Source organism: Balaenoptera acutorostrata, chromosome 11 (genome assembly GCF_949987535.1).
Source record: "Balaenoptera acutorostrata chromosome 11, mBalAcu1.1, whole genome shotgun sequence".
NCBI classification, from domain to species: domain Eukaryota; kingdom Metazoa; phylum Chordata; class Mammalia; order Artiodactyla; family Balaenopteridae; genus Balaenoptera; species Balaenoptera acutorostrata.
The window spans coordinates 63,119,507-63,139,519 of record NC_080074.1 but is presented as its reverse complement, the minus strand read 5'-3'; the positions used below and the strand labels follow the sequence as shown (position 1 = coordinate 63,139,519).

At 46.9% G+C, this 20,013-nt stretch overlaps 2 protein-coding genes across 3 annotated transcripts; both read right to left on the bottom strand.

The window, feature by feature from the left end:
• Nucleotides 1-1,244: 1,244 nt before the first annotated feature.
• On the bottom strand, nt 1,245-6,576 carry LOC130704548 (keratin, type II cytoskeletal 6A-like). Of its 2 annotated transcripts, XM_057557405.1 has the most exons (10): nt 6,317-6,576; nt 6,012-6,271; nt 4,833-5,047; nt 4,429-4,489; nt 4,189-4,284; nt 3,898-4,062; nt 3,296-3,421; nt 2,250-2,470; nt 1,997-2,031; nt 1,245-1,883 (listed from the first exon to the last, which is right to left on the bottom strand). In XM_057557405.1, exons 1-10 carry the CDS (start codon nt 6,549-6,551, stop codon nt 1,630-1,632), a joined length of 1,668 nt encoding a protein of 555 aa, XP_057413388.1. In that variant the 5' UTR covers nt 6,552-6,576; the 3' UTR covers nt 1,245-1,629. The 2 variants fall into 2 exon arrangements, with proteins under 2 accessions (XP_057413388.1, XP_057413387.1); XM_057557404.1 differs by having other exon boundaries at nt 6,012-6,576.
• A 7,885-nt stretch (nt 6,577-14,461) lies between these two features.
• LOC114236799 (keratin, type II cytoskeletal 6A-like) lies at nt 14,462-19,814 on the bottom strand. The gene is made up of 9 exons (XM_057557386.1): nt 19,229-19,814; nt 18,050-18,264; nt 17,646-17,706; nt 17,406-17,501; nt 17,115-17,279; nt 16,513-16,638; nt 15,467-15,687; nt 15,214-15,248; nt 14,462-15,100 (listed from the first exon to the last, which is right to left on the bottom strand). The coding sequence occupies exons 1-9, from the start codon at nt 19,766-19,768 to the stop codon at nt 14,847-14,849; spliced, it is 1,713 nt and encodes a 570-aa protein (XP_057413369.1). The 5' UTR covers nt 19,769-19,814; the 3' UTR covers nt 14,462-14,846.
• Nucleotides 19,815-20,013: the final 199 nt, after the last annotated feature.

The window sequence follows — 20,013 nt, the reverse complement described above, 5'->3', positions numbered from 1 at the left end:
GTCAGTCATCCCTTATTAATCAATTTAGTCAATCCCTTATTCACGTCAGTGGGGACCATGAATAATTATTTCATAATTTGGGTTATAATCCAGTACATTATTTATTTGTCTATCTATTTATTTATGGCTCAAGTTGTTCCAATTTGTCTATCAGGAGCTCTTACAGGGTCTTTTTGATTATTTCTTTACTTCTTGGCACTGAAAGATGCTGCAGGATCATCTTATGTATATATTCCACCCCATTCCTAGACTCAGTCATTTCTCCTGGATTCCTAACAAGGGAACTTTCATTCCTAATGGTATAAGGCAGAATTCTCCAGAGAAAAAACCTGGGATTAGGAACATGGACAGAACAGAGACTGGCAAAAGTGACTGGCCCTCAGGAAGATGTTGACAGACCAACCTTGCACTGTATCCTGAGTTTTCCATTACCCATTTGTAGAAGTCAAAGGAAGCCAGGGCACAGCTGAGAGAGGATGCAGGGCTATCTCTTTGGAGCAGCAAGGGCTCTACTTCTTTGAGGCTCTGTGAGAGGATTATGTGGTAAGGAAGGAGGCATTTCCATTCTTACTTTGCCTCCACACTTCAAAAAATCACCACCTGTGCTTTGTGTCTGAGTCCTTGGATCCTGAATTTGCCCAGTGTTTCCAATTTTTCCCTGTCGAAAGGATTACTGGGATTGACAACCGTCAAGTACAACTTCCTGCATTTGTACTATTTCCTCAGCACACATTGCTCGAAGCATAATTTCAGTTCAGAAGTATGTACATTTAAATTACTCCTGATACACGTTGCCAGGCAAGTTTCTTGGTCATGAGGCCTGTCTAAGGATAAATCAAATATCTTACTCTCTAGTCAATGTCCTTCTGATCTACTTGGACTGTAATATGATTCTCTGGGGTGTATGGGTGTCAACTGGGGCAGGAGGAGGTAGAGTGTTAGAGACCAAGTCAGAGAAACGAATCTGCTGGCACCTGGTAAGGGCAGTGAAAACAGACTTTACTATGATGATGAACCTGCTCCCTCCCTCTTCACTTGCCAAACTGTTCTCGGAGGACTCCTGAGCATCCGGATGCTAAGTGGCTGTTTGTCGAAGTTCTCTAAAGGAGGGGGGTGAAGCACATGGGGATTGGGAGTACGCTTCATTCCTGAAAAGGCATTTGCCCGGTGAAAACCGCAAGAACCATTGGTAACAAAGCAAGGCAATATGAAACCACGCATTATAGTATAAATCTGCTTTATTTAGCAATCCAAGTGAGCAAAGAGCAGAGGAAGCATCACAGGGATAGAGACCCCCGTACATCATAGAACTAGTCACTTGTGCTTTCATGATCACTGCAAGGGAGGAACACAACACCTGTGAGATGGGACATACTGGGCCAGTGGAAAGCTAGGGGCATTGCCCTGTTCTGGAGTAGGACCCAGACAGTGACCTTCCGATGGTGAGCAATGGAAGCTCAGATGCGGCAGGTGTTGGCGGACAGGACATGAGGGCACTCAGCAAGTTCAGTTCGAGCTCAAGGAGTAAGAGAAGAAAGAAGCAGGAGAGAGGAAGCAACTGGAGGAAAGGGCAGTGAAGCTGGAGAGGGAGCCTGAGACACTGTGGGACCCCGAGCCCATGGCAGGTGTTCAATGCCTGTAGCCCTTCCTGCTGGAGGAGGAGGTGGTGGTGTATTTGATGGCGGAACTGCTGCCCCCGGAGGAGCTGAGGCCACCCCCGATGGCTCTGCCACTGCCGGAACTGAAGCCACCTCCGGAACTGAAGCCACCTCCAATGCCGTGACCACTGCCGTAGGAGTAGCCACTGCCTCCGCCCAGGCCTAAGCCGCCGCTGACACCGCCGGCACCGCCATAGCCACTGGAGACGGTGGACTGTACCACGGCTGGAGAGGCAAGGGGACAAGGCCATGACAAGACATGGTGAGCTCACTCTGCCACACAGAGTCCAGTCAGAAGAGCACAAGGGCAAGGGAGGGAGGCAAGTGAAGGTACTTACAGATGTTGACTTGTCCAACGCCTTCCCCATTCAGCCTAGGAGAGAGGAGACACAGCCATCATGAGACCTCAGAGCCAGAGCTGGACCAGCTTGGAAGCTTGGGCGTGAGGAGAACCCATGGGGAACGTGCCTTCTAAGTCCTTTTCTGGGAGTGGCATTATGGCCATGACTAGAGCGCCTTCCACTGGTGCTCACTGGCTGGACACCTTGGACATGGACCCAGATGTTTGAGGAGGTTGTGTGAGTTACTCACCTGCACTCCTCGCCTTCCAGCAGCTTCCTGTAGGTGGCGATCTCCACATCCAGAGACAGCTTGACATTCATGAGCTCCTGGTAGTCCTTCACTAGCTGCGCCATATCCTGCTTGGCCTTCTGCAGGGCGTTCTCCAGCTCGGCCAGCTTGTTCTTGGCGTCCCTGAGGGCCAGCTCCCCACGCTGCTCAGCATCGGCGATGGCCGATTGCAGGTTGGCGCACTAGAGGGGAAGATGGGCAGATGAACCTGCAATCTGGACTCCTGAGGAGACGAAGCATGGTTCTTCTTTCCTAGTGAGGAAGAGCTCTAGAGCCCAGATTCCATGGAAAAGGACGTTTGACACTTTTTGTCCAGTCTTTTTCCATTCTGCAAACCTGAACTAGTCTAGGAGCTCCCTATGCACTTCTGTGTTAACCACCCTAATGAGGATGGAGGTGGTGACTGCTGGAAGATACTACAGCAGACCCAAGACCAGGGGACATTGGAAGAAATGGACCCACTGGCTTCTTCTGAATGTGGACAGTTTGGGTAAGTTCATGTGGATGCACACGAACTCACACAGAACCACAGACACCCACAGTGAGGAGATGATTTCACTTTAAACTGTTGCGACCTTGCCTTCCTTCCACTTCACATGTTTGGAAAACCCTCATTTGTCCTGTGTCTTTTCTCAGCTTCTTTTTCACATGGAATCTGAGCATATTTGCAGCAATCTTCCTCACACTTTCTGGCCTGACCTTTTCTTTGCCAACTTGTGTCTTGCATTCCCAAATCAGTCATTCCTCTTATGGAATCTCATTTCAGTGCCTCAAGACTGTATCTTTGTACCGCTGACCAGTTGGGATTGGTCCTGTCATGCAATTGTTTCCTGCTCTTGGGTTGGGATCCATCTCTCTAACCTGTGGGAACTCACTAAGGGAGGAAGTACATGTCCTCCCCTCCCTGCTGTTCCCTCAGTGCCCAGGAGTTGCCTACATGGTGGTAGATGATCCCTGGTGGCCTAGGAAGGAAAGGATGCTTTTCTCCTCCATGGTCCCCCCCATACCTGCTTCTTGACGTGGTCGATCTCAGATCTCAGCCTCTGGATCATCAAGCTGATCTCAGTGATCTCCTGCTTGGTGTTGCGCAGGTCGTCCCCGTGTCTGCCCGCCGTCAACTGCAGCTCCTCGTACTGTAAACCAGAGGGAGAGAGGGTGGTGTCCATGGGCTTCACAGGACACTAATCAAGGTTTTCACAAATCGAAACGAATGGCTTGTCCACAAGGCGTTTTAAGAAAATTGGTGTTACAAGGTCATGGACACTGTACACCCATCACACACTATCCTTGGTAGGACCACTGACTGCCTGGTTCTCTTCAAGACCAGAACATCCTCTGTACTGTTTCTGAGAACTAGCATTGGGGTGAAGCTAAAGCAAAGATCCCTTGGACTTTATCTACGGTAGCTTTTGTCCTACATTTAGGTTCTTTGACTTACTAGACGTGGACATAAATACTGTAAAGATCTACTCTGTTGGTCAGGGTACACGTCCATTGAGAGGACCCCCGCTTCCTAGATGGAGATTTCCCGAGTGAAGTCTCGGGAAGCCTTGCTGGTCTCCAGCGGGGAGGCACAGGGATTCTTCTTCAGCTCCCCATCACTGCTCACCTTGCACTTGTACCAGCACTCAGCCTCTTCCCGGCTCCTGCAAGCGATCACCTCATATTGCGCTTTGACTTCAGCGATGATGCTGTCCAGGTCCAGGGTGCGGTTGTTGTCCATGGAGAGGACCACAGACGTGTCTGAGATGTGGGTTTGCATCTGAGCCAGTTCCTGCACAACAAGAGATCGTCAGATCCCCTTTTCCCATGACATTTACAGAGGCACCCAAGCCTAAGATTTTCCATCTTTTGCAAATCTCTTTAGAGTCAATAAAACAGAGTGTGGAAAGATGCTTACTGCTTCATAGAGGGCTCTGAGGAAGTTGATCTCATCTATGAGAGCGTCTGCCTTGGTTTCTAGTTCAACCTTATTCATGTAAGCAGTGTCCACATCCTGGGGAAGAAGCCAACAACTTGGGATCAGATGAGCCGAGCCCTCCTTCCCAGTCTGCTCCTCCTTTAATCTCCCCGATTATTCTTTTCTCAGAGTCCTCTCCTTCGGCAAAGAAACATGAGCCCCTGATCTTACTCATCTCACCTTCTTCAGATTCACAAATTCATGCTCTGCTGACATGCGCTTGTTGATTTCATCTTCATATCTGGAATTAGAAAGGGTAAAACCTAATTGAGTCAGTGCTGAAGATTATACAGAAAAGGCAGCCTGGGATCCCAACTTCCCACAATGGATATATCCAAATGGAGCTTTCCTGCCAGTAAACCTAAAAGACAAATTCTGTGGTCCCTCAGTTGTTTACATCTTTACTCTCCCCATCCACCTGTATGGCCCTTTTGTTCTTCGGGGTTTGTGTTTAGGCAAGAATTGTGGTTTCATTTCCATGGACATGTTTTACTAAGAACCATGCCCTCATTTGGACCTGGTCATCTAATAGACTTGAAGCGTGGGCTTCAGGAAACTGAGCCCTTTTCTCTCCTGTAACTCACTTCTTCTTGAAGTCCTCTACCGTGTCCTGCATCCCTCTGAACTCGGAGTCCAGGCGGCTTCTCTCCGTGACAAGGCTGTCCAACTGACTCCTGAGATTGTAGATGTACTGCTCGAACAAAGGCTCCAGGCTCTGCCTCACGGTCTTGGTGCCCTGCTCCTGCAGCAGGGTCCACTTGGTTTCCAGGACCTTGTTTTGCTGCTCCAGGAATCGGACCTGGACGAAGACAAGATGGTTATTTGTGCAACAAAGGAAAGAAGGAAGGAAGGAAGGAAGGAAGGCAGGAAGAGAGGTGGGTTGACTGTGCCCAAGCAGATCTGGTGGTCCCCGTGGTGCTGGGCTACTCCAGAGCGTGCACAGAGGCTCCGGCTGACGGTGCTGCTCCCCTGACTGTTTGCCTTCACACCACACAGATCTCACTGGCCACGTTTCCCCAGGGAGCTATCACACAGTCCCTCTTCTCCATTACGGAGCCTGTCAGTCAGTGACTTTCAACATTTCTTTTCTTCCTCTTGATAAGCACAATCACAAATGTACTTTAAAATAGTATTTCTCTCGTATATCGCACAGACTTATTTTATAGAGTGTATCTCAGCTAAAGGGATGTCAAATGTTTAGAATCTAATGGTTAAATTCCAACCCTATTGATGATTGGATTTAATCTTCTTTCCCATCTAGTGCATGAGTCCCTCTAAAACAAGCTCCCTTAATGCTCAGGATCTGGTTCTACAAGTTAAGTATTTCTATGCACATATACCTGTTTCTGAGTCTTTTTTTCCTGACATTTCCTTTGGGTTTTTATCTTCTTTCCTTCCCCGCCACCACCCCAACTAAGGCTCAAGTGCAGTTTCCACTGTAATTCCCTTTTTAATTTCTTAGACCCTTCAGAAGATTAAGCTAACTCATTCCATTCTCTCAGTTCCTTTCCTTTGCTTGAGGGTTATCAAGAGTGGAGAATGCTTCCCAGGCAGGAATGAAGACATTTAAGGGATCAGTAGCTGTAAATGATTGTGATCACCTTCTACCTGTGGTCCACATGGAGCCTATCCTGCATCCCAGTGGAGAGCTAGCCCGAGTCCCCTCCTCCCTCTCTGCCGAGGCTCCCCCTGGTAGGACGTTGGTTGCGTCACTCCACTGGGGACTCTGAAATCCCAGTGGAGGGCAGGTGCTCCCGGCTCACCTTGTCGATGAAGGAGGCGAACCTGTTGTTGAGGGTCTTGATCTGTTCCCGCTCCTCAGTCTTGATTCGCTGGATGGTGGGGTCGATTTGCAGGTTGAGGGGAGTCAGGAGACTCTGGTTGATGGTGACCTCTTGGATGCCTCCAGGGGGACAGACGGGCATGCCAGGGCCCCAGTAGCCAATACCGAAGCCAGCTCCACCACCGAGCCCAAAACCACCACCAGCTCCACTGCCCAAACCAAATCCACTCCCAGCTCCACCTCCAACGCTATAGCCGCCTCCAGCGCTGCCGCCATATCCGCCACCGAGGGCACAGCTGCCCGCTCCGAGGGAGATCCTCTTGGAGCCCCCCACGCCATAGAGGCTGCGGCTGCCAAAGCCAGCTCCTCCACCCACTCCAGCGAGCCCACCACTGCCCCTGGAGCGGCACACGGGCACGCTGCTGAAGCCAGAGCGGCTGACCCCAGGGACTCTGGCTGAGCCGGCACTGAAGACACGGCGGCTGCTGCTTTGGCTCTTCACGGTGGATTTGGAAGTCATGGTTCCTGAAGTCCAAGAGGCTGAGGAGGGCGTGAGAGGTGGAGGGTAGAGCTGAGAGGAGCAGACTGGTGAGACGAGGTTGCCAGCAGTGGCTTATATATGGAGAAAATGGGCTGGGCTCAGTGCCGGAAGGTGAGCCTGCAGGTTGGGAAGGCTGGGCTTTACCAACAGTGAGATCACATGGGCTTTATTAGAAAAGTTATGAAATCTGAAGATCGCATTTGAGGTTTCCTTTAGTCAGGGAAAAGTTCTCCTGCCTTCCAGCTCTGAGTGCTCTCAGTACAACAAGACTAGTCTGAATTCACTTAGCTGGGAGTTAGTCACTGACTCACACAAAGGTTCTCCATGTTACGCTCGTGTATGAAATGCACTGAAGCTCCTCTCGCCTGGTGTTTCACCCACAAGGCAGAACTACTGGAGGTCAAAATAACCTATTGCTTATCCCTTACCTATAATTAGTAGTGTTTTCACTGATTGCAGAAGTTAAACATGACTTATTTTTGCTTTCATTACAAATTTCCCACAGCTAGATACGTAGATTTACAATATAATGGGCCTCTGTATATCTGTCACTGGATTTTATACAAATTATTAACTCATGGTCAGCCTTATTTCTTCTATACTCCCACCCAATTCCCTATCAATCTTAAAATATTCAAAAGCAAATCCCAGAGATCATATCATTTCTTTAGTATATAATTCAACATTTATTTTGTAAATGAGGTACTCTTTTAAATACATAACCAAATACCATTTATATATCCTTAATATTTATGCATTCATTAACATTAAGGAGTGTCTCTTCAATCTTGAACTAAATCCGTTTGTGTTATTTATATTTTAAGTTTTGGTTGTCCAAATCAGGATCCTAATAAGTTCCATACATTCTGTATTTCGGTGCTCTGTCTTTAAAGTAGTATGTCTGTAAAATCATTTAAGTCATTAAATCCCCCTCCGCTTTTCCACTTGCAGTCTATTTGTGAAAAAAAATAAAAAACAGGTTATTTGTCCTGTGCATTTGCATAGTCATGTTGTCTTACTTAGCATGATCTCGTGTCCTTTGTGTATCCTGTAAACTGACAGTTCAAATTAGAAGCTTAATAAGCTAGCTATTTAAACATTACAGATACAGATGTCATAGAATGCCTATTTATATACTGAGTATTGATATTTACACACCTACTTATTAACTGAAAAATTAAACAAGTAATACATGGTTAAGGAAACAATTACATGCTCAAGATCATTCCCCACTCCTGTCTAGGAAGACAAAGCCGTGTTGCCACTTCCCTGTGTATCCTTGTAGTCACGTCACTTCGATATGTTTCTGTGTTTTTCCTGGGGCATGTGTGATGCATGCGAGCATATACATTGAATATATACATACAGATATATATGAAACACACATATATATTCCCTTTTGCAGTTGCACTCACGCTGTATGTACTTTGTCTCCCATGTCTATGTTTTCACTCGATTCTCATGCTATTTCCTACAGGCTGTTTTCTCCACCTTTACCTGTGGTCCATTGCTGTGCATCAGCAACGTCTTATGCTGCTTTCAGCTTGGCCTTCCTTTCTATTGTGGCTTTCTCTTTCTTCTCTGCTCCTTTTCTGAGCTCTATCAACTAATATTATCATCTTTTATTTCTCACTCTACTGCCCCTTTGTTCTCTTATTTCACCGTGGTGTTTATTTCATTGCCTTTTCGGTAATAATCTTCGTCACTTTTTTCTGTTGAGTGTTTTCTAAGTGCCTCTTGTTTTTCTCTTTCAATGTAAAGTGTCCTTCGTGGGGCCTGGAATGGTTCCTTTCTAACGAGGGCTCATCTTTGAAAGAGGCGAGCTCCTTCTGGACCTGTCTTTTGCAGACAGTATTCTGGGAGGAGGGGCCAGGCTGCAACCAGGCTAACAGGAATTCTCATTATGGCACAGGCTGTGTGAATAATTCTTTTAATTTGAATTAGACGAAGCCAAGGAAGATGGCTGCGGCGTGGCTCGCAGTTCAGTCTCCGTCTTCTTTGCTTCCCCGACAACCTGTTGCCAGTAGGCCTTGCCTCTGATCCCTTACTCAACCCTACCTTCACTGGGTCTTGAAACTTCATGGCAAATGGGTCCTCCCTGGAACACACACACCCACTTCTGACTGTTGCAAACCAGCCATTCTTGGATTTGCACCTGAGGATGTGTTCTTCACATTCACACAGTAGGAGTTACATGAGTCAGCAGTGCCTGGCAGTAGGAAAACCTCAGGGTTAACTTTGTGTGCTGTCCCTCTGTGGTCACCACGTTGTTTAGTTTTGATTTGTTTGTTCTCAAGAGTGTTCTTCACTGGATTTTCTGAGATCTGCCCTGAGGGCATCTTCTCTCTCAGTTTCCCAACAACTGTGTTTGATTTCTTGCTTTCTGTGAGAAGAGTTTTCTATGTTCTTTTTTTTTTTTTTTTTTTTTGATTGAAGGACTTTACGATGTTTTCCTCTTGGGGGTTGAGGGTGGAGATTACTTTTACGTTTCTTGTTCTCCTTGTTTCTTTTAAGATAATATCTGAGAAGGGGAAATGCCTCCCTTTCCTCCATTAGGCTACATTCAGAAGTCTCCCATTCATATATTTATATTTAAAATATATATAGCCTTTAAACTTGTAAGCAATAATTGAAATTCAAAATATTAATTTTCCTTTCTCGCGCTGCATGGAAACTATTGGCTTCAATGAAGACGTCATCGTGCTCAGGGCCTCTCCCTTCCCTGAGCCATGATAAGAGTCACCTGAAAGTTTTCTACAAGCCATCATATTTACCATCATCAGAAATTTAATCCCAAAATGTATTTGTGCTCTCCTCAGTGGAAGAACCTCCTTTATTGCTTAATCACAGTTTGCAGCATTGAAAGCCCAACAGATACAATGAAAGAGAATAGTATGTAAACCACCATGTACCAATCCCCCAGATTAAACACTTATCCATATTTCTCAGCTTGTCTCATCGAATTCCACTACTTCCTATATTGAAATCTTCTACTTTAGTTGATGTATCTTCAAGGAGATTAAGACATGAAGTCATTTCACTTGTCAATATTTGCATGCATGTCTAAGTTCTTGAGAAGGACTTTTAAATCTAACTGTACAACAGTTTTATATCGATCATGAGCAACAGTCACTTCTTAATGAAACCTAATACTCATTTATGTTCATACTTCTCTGATTATCTCAAAGATGTCTTTTTATGCTGGTTTGCTTGAAGCAACATCCTAACTAGATTCACATATTGCATTGGACTGGTGGTTCTCTTAAGCTTCTTTCGTTCTGTAATAGATTCCATTGTTTTCTTTTATATACCACTGATTTGTGGAGAAATTGTTTTTTTCTCTAGAACGGCTACATTCTGGATTTGGCTCATTGTTTCTGTTGGTGCCACGTAACTTCTAACGCCGGTTTTTCCTCGGTACTACTTATATTAGAGTTGATTAGATTTAGTTCCATTGTTTCAGGCGAGATTATGTCCCAGCTGGTGCTGTGTGCCCCGTATTGCATCAGATCATGAGGCATATAATACAAGTTGTTCAATTTAGTGATGTTAAGACTGATCCAGGTATATCCATAGTTCCAGCCTTAACCCTCCATTAAAAAGTGTCCAATAAATTTGTCATCTAATATTTTAATATACATTGATCAATTCTCAGATTGACTATTTCATGAGGGGTTGCAAACTGGTAACTTATTAACTTAACATCCTGCCTTTGCATTTATCACCTGGCAGTCATCTGTAAGGAAGGCACTGTCATGGTTTCCTTTGTAGGTAACCTAATATGTATTTAATTGATACAGGAAAGGCAGAAGAAGCGCTTCTTTCTCTTTATTTTGCAATTTTAGAATAGTGGGTTGGGAGCCCAGCAATTTCCAAGTGTAATAAAGAAAGTTATTTTTTGTTTGTTTGTTTTTTGGGTTTTGTGTAATTATAAATTCACAGTTCAAAAAATATATTTGATATGTTTGAGTCCATGGCAGGCATTAATCCTTTTGGTGCTGAAACTGTCCATTTTAGGCCAATGGGAGCTCCTCAGATTGGCTTCTGTGTCCTTTTGACAGAAACGCATTGGACTTTGCAAGCTTCCTTGTTGACGGGGACGAGATGTCTCAAGGCTACCTTGTACTTACCTTGCAACAGCCATGGAATCAGCCATTTCTGGGAGTCGCTCTGGTACCTTTTATTGAGAAATGATATTCACAAGCTAAAATTTGCATGCTACGGGTGCTCATTGTTACTGGGTTACTCTTGCTTTGAAGACTTTTCAATGGATAGAGCTAAGAAGAATGTAAAAATAGAATTGAAAAGTACTCAAATCAGAAGTTGATACTGATATTTCCAATTCAAATAGAATACAGGATGATTTTCTACCTGTATTTCTTTTACTCACTCCGAAAAGCTGAGCTCTGAATGACATATGACTTATTTGCTTTATCCTACAACAAACCTATGATAGTGTCAAACTAACAGTACTGATATTATTACGAAAAAGAGGGCTATTAAATGCAGTTTCTGATTTCTTTGTGGCTACACCCTGCAAGTGCTATGAAGAAGCTCAGATTAGGCAAGAGGAATGGAGAGAGAGAAACGCGGGATGAAGGAAAACCTTCATAAGAATCCAGATAAATTCTAGCCTTGCAGTTTCAAACAGAAGCAGGAAGGAAAGGTCTTCCATGACTACATTTGATGGCGAGGAGTTTCTTCAGGGGGGGAGGACAGATACAGATGGCAGTGGGGTTAAAGAAGGGGGTTCTCTGGGGGCACGAGGAGGTTGGGGACAGTAAGAGTGTGGGGGAAAATGGCACATCTAGTGGACCGGCCTCCGAGACCTCAAGAGGATGGTTTTCCTCTGCCACTCACTTTCTCGTGCTAAAGGGACACCCCTGGGGTCCAGGAAGTAAGAGCATTGAGGAGAAGGCACTGCCCAGCAAAACTCATGGTTAAAGGAATCCAGCTGCTGTTAGAGAAGAACTCCTCAAGCCCTTTCGCCTCCCATCCTGGGATCTACTGTCAGCTTTTCTCAAGGCCAAGTACAATGAAGAGTTAGCTAGCAAGGGATTCTGTAGGGATGACTCTGGGAGCACGGAGCAGCGCAGAGAAGAGCAGCCTGCTCTCAGCACCTGTAGAAACGTTCCCTCCTCTGGCTCTTCTGCACCCCATGCCCCCACCGTGAGCTGGGATCCCATGCACTGGGCTGTACTGGCCATTCTAGCCCATGCAGCTAGAATCCACGTGGTATGGCTCACAAGTGATCATTCTGAATCACAGAGGATTCAGGTAAGGTGAACTTTGGATACAGCCTCTAACTGGAAAATGTTTTTCTATTGGAGGTGGTTATTTCTAAAATGTATTTCCTATATTTTCCAGGTACATGGACTCCATACAGGAGGAGGCAATTGGCTAGCCTCCTTAGGAGTCAAATCCAGTATCTAAGGACCGTCAGTACTGCCGAGTCCTTCCTTGACTCAAAAACACGTCTTTGCTCTTGCGAAAGAAATACGTTTCCTCTTATTCAGTCCTCAGTGGGCAAAGGAAATCAATCGGAATGGTTTAATCTCAGGGAGCTTAACCTAGAGACTGAATCTTTCCTTCCTTAGTACCGAAAAGGGTAACCGCGTTTAATCTCAGCTGTCATACAATGAGGACATCGTGGGGAACACACTTTCTCTTTTGAAATGACACATGTTCAACACCAAAAAATTTAGAAAGTACACAACGTAAAAGAAAGACAGTTTACTAGAGTTAACGCCAGCTTGAGATGATGAACTTTATTGTTGTTGCATTAGTTCTTCAATGATTTCTCTGTATCTCGGGCCCTGCAACCGTCTTTGTGTTCCTTTGTGATTCTGTCTCTTTCTCTCCCTTACTTGTTTCATAATTTTGTGTACAAAATTAGTTCAGTGAAAACTACAGATGTTACTCTGAGCCCCACACTTTAAGTGTTTTTCGTAATAAACTTTGAATTTCAGAATAGTTGTAGATTTACAAAAAATTGTGAAGAGAGTACAAAGAGGTCTGTATACAATACACATTCATTCCCCCTATTATTAATACCTCTCTTTAGTTATATTTCTCACAATGAAGGAAACCATATAAATATATTACTATTAACTAGTCTATACTTCATTTGGATTTCCTTACCTTTTGCCCAACATTCTTTTTTCTGTTCTAGGGTATCATCCATGGTACCACTTTCCATTTAGTCATTGTGTCTCCTTCTTGGCTAACACGGTTTGTCAGGTGTTCCTTGTCTTAATGACCTTGAAAGTTTTGGGGAACTCTGCCCAGGTGTTCTGCAGATGTCCACAATTGGGCTTTGGCTGATGTTGCCTCATGAGTACACTGGAGTTATGGTGTTTGGGAGGAAGACCACAGAGATGACGTGTGCCCTTCTCATCACATCATATCCAGGGTACTTGCTATGAACCAGACTTACTACTGTCGGTGTTACCCTTGATCACCTGGCTGAGGAAGTGTTTGATTGATTTCTTGACGGTAAAGTTACTCTTTTCCCCCATTTTTAGGCTGTGCTCTTTGCAAGGAAGTCATTGTGCACAGCCCACACTTAGGGGGGAGCAGTTCTTCACTCCTTCCTCGATTGGGGAGCACCTATGTAACTAAATGAAATTCTTCTGCCTGAGAGTTGTCAGTCATCCCTTATTAATCAATTTAGTCAATCCCTTATTCACGTCAGTGGGGACCATGAATAATTATTTCATAATTTGGGTTATAATCCAGTACATTATTTATTTGTCTATCTATTTATTTATGGCTCAAGTTGTTCCAATTTGTCTATCAGGAGCTCTTACAGGGTCTTTTTGATTATTTCTTTACTTCTTGGCACTGAAAGATGCTGCAGGATCATCTTATGTATATATTCCACCCCATTCCTAGACTCAGTCATTTCTCCTGGATTCCTAACAAGGGAACTTTCATTCCTAATGGTATAAGGCAGAATTCTCCAGAGAAAAAACCTGGGATTAGGAACATGGACAGAACAGAGACTGGCAAAAGTGACTGGCCCTCAGGAAGATGTTGACAGACCAACCTTGCACTGTATCCTGAGTTTTCCATTACCCATTTGTAGAAGTCAAAGGAAGCCAGGGCACAGCTGAGAGAGGATGCAGGGCTATCTCTTTGGAGCAGCAAGGGCTCTACTTCTTTGAGGCTCTGTGAGAGGATTATGTGGTAAGGAAGGAGGCATTTCCATTCTTACTTTGCCTCCACACTTCAAAAAATCACCACCTGTGCTTTGTGTCTGAGTCCTTGGATCCTGAATTTGCCCAGTGTTTCCAATTTTTCCCTGTCGAAAGGATTACTGGGATTGACAACCGTCAAGTACAACTTCCTGCATTTGTACTATTTCCTCAGCACACATTGCTCGAAGCATAATTTCAGTTCAGAAGTATGTACATTTAAATTACTCCTGATACACGTTGCCAGGCAAGTTTCTTGGTCATGAGGCCTGTCTAAGGATAAATCAAATATCTTACTCTCTAGTCAATGTCCTTCTGATCTACTTGGACTGTAATATGATTCTCTGGGGTGTATGGGTGTCAACTGGGGCAGGAGGAGGTAGAGTGTTAGAGACCAAGTCAGAGAAACGAATCTGCTGGCACCTGGTAAGGGCAGTGAAAACAGACTTTACTATGATGATGAACCTGCTCCCTCCCTCTTCACTTGCCAAACTGTTCTCGGAGGACTCCTGAGCATCCGGATGCTAAGTGGCTGTTTGTCGAAGTTCTCTAAAGGAGGGGGGTGAAGCACATGGGGATTGGGAGTACGCTTCATTCCTGAAAAGGCATTTGCCCGGTGAAAACCGCAAGAACCATTGGTAACAAAGCAAGGCAATATGAAACCACGCATTATAGTATAAATCTGCTTTATTTAGCAATCCAAGTGAGCAAAGAGCAGAGGAAGCATCACAGGGATAGAGACCCCCGTACATCATAGAACTAGTCACTTGTGCTTTCATGATCACTGCAAGGGAGGAACACAACACCTGTGAGATGGGACATACTGGGCCAGTGGAAAGCTAGGGGCATTGCCCTGTTCTGGAGTAGGACCCAGACAGTGACCTTCCGATGGTGAGCAATGGAAGCTCAGATGCGGCAGGTGTTGGCGGACAGGACATGAGGGCACTCAGCAAGTTCAGTTCGAGCTCAAGGAGTAAGAGAAGAAAGAAGCAGGAGAGAGGAAGCAACTGGAGGAAAGGGCAGTGAAGCTGGAGAGGGAGCCTGAGACACTGTGGGACCCCGAGCCCATGGCAGGTGTTCAATGCCTGTAGCCCTTCCTGCTGGAGGAGGAGGTGGTGGTGTATTTGATGGCGGAACTGCTGCCCCCGGAGGAGCTGAGGCCACCCCCGATGGCTCTGCCACTGCCGGAACTGAAGCCACCTCCGGAACTGAAGCCACCTCCAATGCCGTGACCACTGCCGTAGGAGTAGCCACTGCCTCCGCCCAGGCCTAAGCCGCCGCTGACACCGCCGGCACCGCCATAGCCACTGGAGACGGTGGACTGTACCACGGCTGGAGAGGCAAGGGGACAAGGCCATGACAAGACATGGTGAGCTCACTCTGCCACACAGAGTCCAGTCAGAAGAGCACAAGGGCAAGGGAGGGAGGCAAGTGAAGGTACTTACAGATGTTGACTTGTCCAACGCCTTCCCCATTCAGCCTAGGAGAGAGGAGACACAGCCATCATGAGACCTCAGAGCCAGAGCTGGACCAGCTTGGAAGCTTGGGCGTGAGGAGAACCCATGGGGAACGTGCCTTCTAAGTCCTTTTCTGGGAGTGGCATTATGGCCATGACTAGAGCGCCTTCCACTGGTGCTCACTGGCTGGACACCTTGGACATGGACCCAGATGTTTGAGGAGGTTGTGTGAGTTACTCACCTGCACTCCTCGCCTTCCAGCAGCTTCCTGTAGGTGGCGATCTCCACATCCAGAGACAGCTTGACATTCATGAGCTCCTGGTAGTCCTTCACTAGCTGCGCCATATCCTGCTTGGCCTTCTGCAGGGCGTTCTCCAGCTCGGCCAGCTTGTTCTTGGCGTCCCTGAGGGCCAGCTCCCCACGCTGCTCAGCATCGGCGATGGCCGATTGCAGGTTGGCGCGCTAGAGGGGAAGATGGGCAGATGAACCTGCAATCTGGACTCCTGAGGAGACGAAGCATGGTTCTTCTTTCCTAGTGAGGAAGAGCTCTAGAGCCCAGATTCCATGGAAAAGGACGTTTGACACTTTTTGTCCAGTCTTTTTCCATTCTGCAAACCTGAACTAGTCTAGGAGCTCCCTATGCACTTCTGTGTTAACCACCCTAATGAGGATGGAGGTGGTGACTGCTGGAAGATACTACAGCAGACCCAAGACCAGGGGACATTGGAAGAAATGGACCCACTGGCTTCTTCTGAATGTGGACAGTTTGGGTAAGTTCATGTGGATGCACACGAACTCACACAGAACCACAGACACCCACAGTGAGGAGATGATTTCACTTTAAACTGTTGCGACCTTGCCTTCCTTCCACTTCACATGTTTGGAAAACCCTCATTTGTCCTGTGTCTTTTCTCAGCTTCTTTTTCACATGGAATCTGAGCATATTTGCAGCAATCTTCCTCACACTTTCTGGCCTGACCTTTTCTTTGCCAACTTGTGTCTTGCATTCCCAAATCAGTCATTCCTCTTATGGAATCTCATTTCAGTGCCTCAAGACTGTATCTTTGTACCGCTGACCAGTTGGGATTGGTCCTGTCATGCAATTGTTTCCTGCTCTTGGGTTGGGATCCATCTCTCTAACCTGTGGGAACTCACTAAGGGAGGAAGTACATGTCCTCCCCTCCCTGCTGTTCCCTCAGTGCCCAGGAGTTGCCTACATGGTGGTAGATGATCCCTGGTGGCCTAGGAAGGAAAGGATGCTTTTCTCCTCCATGGTCCCCCCCATACCTGCTTCTTGACGTGGTCGATCTCAGATCTCAGCCTCTGGATCATCAAGCTGATCTCAGTGATCTCCTGCTTGGTGTTGCGCAGGTCGTCCCCGTGTCTGCCCGCCGTCAACTGCAGCTCCTCGTACTGTAAACCAGAGGGAGAGAGGGTGGTGTCCATGGGCTTCACAGGACACTAATCAAGGTTTTCACAAATCGAAACGAATGGCTTGTCCACAAGGCGTTTTAAGAAAATTGGTGTTACAAGGTCATGGACACTGTACACCCATCACACACTATCCTTGGTAGGACCACTGACTGCCTGGTTCTCTTCAAGACCAGAACATCCTCTGTACTGTTTCTGAGAACTAGCATTGGGGTGAAGCTAAAGCAAAGATCCCTTGGACTTTATCTACGGTAGCTTTTGTCCTACATTTAGGTTCTTTGACTTACTAGACGTGGACATAAATACTGTAAAGATCTACTCTGTTGGTCAGGGTACACGTCCATTGAGAGGACCCCCGCTTCCTAGATGGAGATTTCCCGAGTGAAGTCTCGGGAAGCCTTGCTGGTCTCCAGCGGGGAGGCACAGGGATTCTTCTTCAGCTCCCCATCACTGCTCACCTTGCACTTGTACCAGCACTCAGCCTCTTCCCGGCTCCTGCAAGCGATCACCTCATATTGCGCTTTGACTTCAGCGATGATGCTGTCCAGGTCCAGGGTGCGGTTGTTGTCCATGGAGAGGACCACAGACGTGTCTGAGATGTGGGTTTGCATCTGAGCCAGTTCCTGCACAACAAGAGATCGTCAGATCCCCTTTTCCCATGACATTTACAGAGGCACCCAAGCCTAAGATTTTCCATCTTTTGCAAATCTCTTTAGAGTCAATAAAACAGAGTGTGGAAAGATGCTTACTGCTTCATAGAGGGCTCTGAGGAAGTTGATCTCATCTATGAGAGCGTCTGCCTTGGTTTCTAGTTCAACCTTATTCATGTAAGCAGTGTCCACATCCTGGGGAAGAAGCCAACAACTTGGGATCAGATGAGCCGAGCCCTCCTTCCCAGTCTGCTCCTCCTTTAATCTCCCCGATTATTCTTTTCTCAGAGTCCTCTCCTTCGGCAAAGAAACATGAGCCCCTGATCTTACTCATCTCACCTTCTTCAGATTCACAAATTCATGCTCTGCTGACATGCGCTTGTTGATTTCATCTTCATATCTGGAATTAGAAAGGGTAAAACCTAATTGAGTCAGTGCTGAAGATTATACAGAAAAGGCAGCCTGGGATCCCAACTTCCCACAATGGATATATCCAAATGGAGCTTTCCTGCCAGTAAACCTAAAAGACGAATTCTGTGGTCCCTCAGTTGTTTACATCTTTACTCTCCCCATCCACCTGTATGGCCCTTTTGTTCTTCGGGGTTTGTGTTTAGGCAAGAATTGTGGTTTCATTTCCATGGACATGTTTTACTAAGAACCATGCCCTCATTTGGACCTGGTCATCTAATAGACTTGAAGCGTGGGCTTCAGGAAACTGAGCCCTTTTCTCTCCTGTAACTCACTTCTTCTTGAAGTCCTCTACCGTGTCCTGCATCCCTCTGAACTCGGAGTCCAGGCGGCTTCTCTCCGTGACAAGGCTGTCCAACTGACTCCTGAGATTGTAGATGTACTGCTCGAACAAAGGCTCCAGGCTCTGCCTCACGGTCTTGGTGCCCTGCTCCTGCAGCAGGGTCCACTTGGTTTCCAGGACCTTGTTTTGCTGCTCCAGGAATCGGACCTGGACGAAGACAAGATGGTTATTTGTGCAACAAAGGAAAGAAGGAAGGAAGGAAGGAAGGAAGGCAGGAAGAGAGGTGGGTTGACTGTGCCCAAGCAGATCTGGTGGTCCCCGTGGTGCTGGGCTACTCCAGAGCGTGCACAGAGGCTCCGGCTGACGGTGCTGCTCCCCTGACTGTTTGCCTTCACACCACACAGATCTCACTGGCCACGTTTCCCCAGGGAGCTATCACACAGTCCCTCTTCTCCATTACGGAGCCTGTCAGTCAGTGACTTTCAACATTTCTTTTCTTCCTCTTGATAAGCACAATCACAAATGTACTTTAAAATAGTATTTCTCTCGTATATCGCACAGAGTTATTTTATAGAGTGTATCTCAGCTAAAGGGATGTCAAATGTTTAGAATCTAATGGTTAAATTCCAACCCTATTGATGATTGGATTTAATCTTCTTTCCCATCTAGTGCATGAGTCCCTCTAAAACAAGCTCCCTTAATGCTCAGGATCTGGTTCTACAAGTTAAGTATTTCTATGCACATATACCTGTTTCTGAGTCTTTTTTTCCTGACATTTCCTTTGGGTTTTTATCTTCTTTCCTTCCCCGCCACCACCCCAACTAAGGCTCAAGTGCAGTTTCCACTGTAATTCCCTTTTTAATTTCTTAGACCCTTCAGAAGATTAAGCTAACTCATTCCATTCTCTCAGTTCCTTTCCTTTGCTTGAGGGTTATCAAGAGTGGAGAATGCTTCCCAGGCAGGAATGAAGACATTTAAGGGATCAGTAGCTGTAAATGATTGTGATCACCTTCTACCTGTGGTCCACATGGAGCCTATCCTGCATCCCAGTGGAGAGCTAGCCCGAGTCCCCTCCTCCCTCTCTGCCGAGGCTCCCCCTGGTAGGACGTTGGTTGCGTCACTCCACTGGGGACTCTGAAATCCCAGTGGAGGGCAGGTGCTCCCGGCTCACCTTGTCGATGAAGGAGGCGAACCTGTTGTTGAGGGTCTTGATCTGTTCCCGCTCCTCAGTCTTGATTCGCTGGATGGTGGGGTCGATTTGCAGGTTGAGGGGAGTCAGGAGACTCTGGTTGATGGTGACCTCTTGGATGCCTCCAGGGGGACAGACGGGCATGCCAGGGCCCCAGTAGCCAATACCGAAGCCAGCTCCACCACCGAGCCCAAAACCACCACCAGCTCCACTGCCCAAACCAAAGCCACTCCCAGCTCCACCTCCAACGCTATAGCCGCCTCCAGCGCTGCCGCCATATCCGCCACCGAGGGCACAGCTGCCCCCTCCGAGGGAGATCCTCTTGGAGCCCCCCACGCCATAGAGGCTGCGGCTGCCAAAGCCAGCTCCTCCACCCACTCCAGCGAGCCCACCACTGCCCCTGGAGCGGCACACGGGCACGCTGCTGAAGCCAGAGCGGCTGACCCCAGGGACTCTGGCTGAGCCGGCACTGAAGACACGGCGGCTGCTGCTTTGGCTCTTCACGGTGGATTTGGAAGTCATGGTTCCTGAAGTCCAAGAGGCTGAGGAGGGCGTGAGAGGTGGAGGGTAGAGCTGAGAGGAGCAGACTGGTGAGACGAGGTTGCCAGCAGTGGCTTATATATGGAGAAAATGGGCTGGGCTCAGTGCCGGAAGGTGAGCCTGCAGGTTGGGAAGGCTGGGCTTTACCAACAGTGAGATCACATGGGCTTTATTAGAAAAGTTATGAAATCTGAAGATCGCATTTGAGGTTTCCTTTAGTCAGGGAA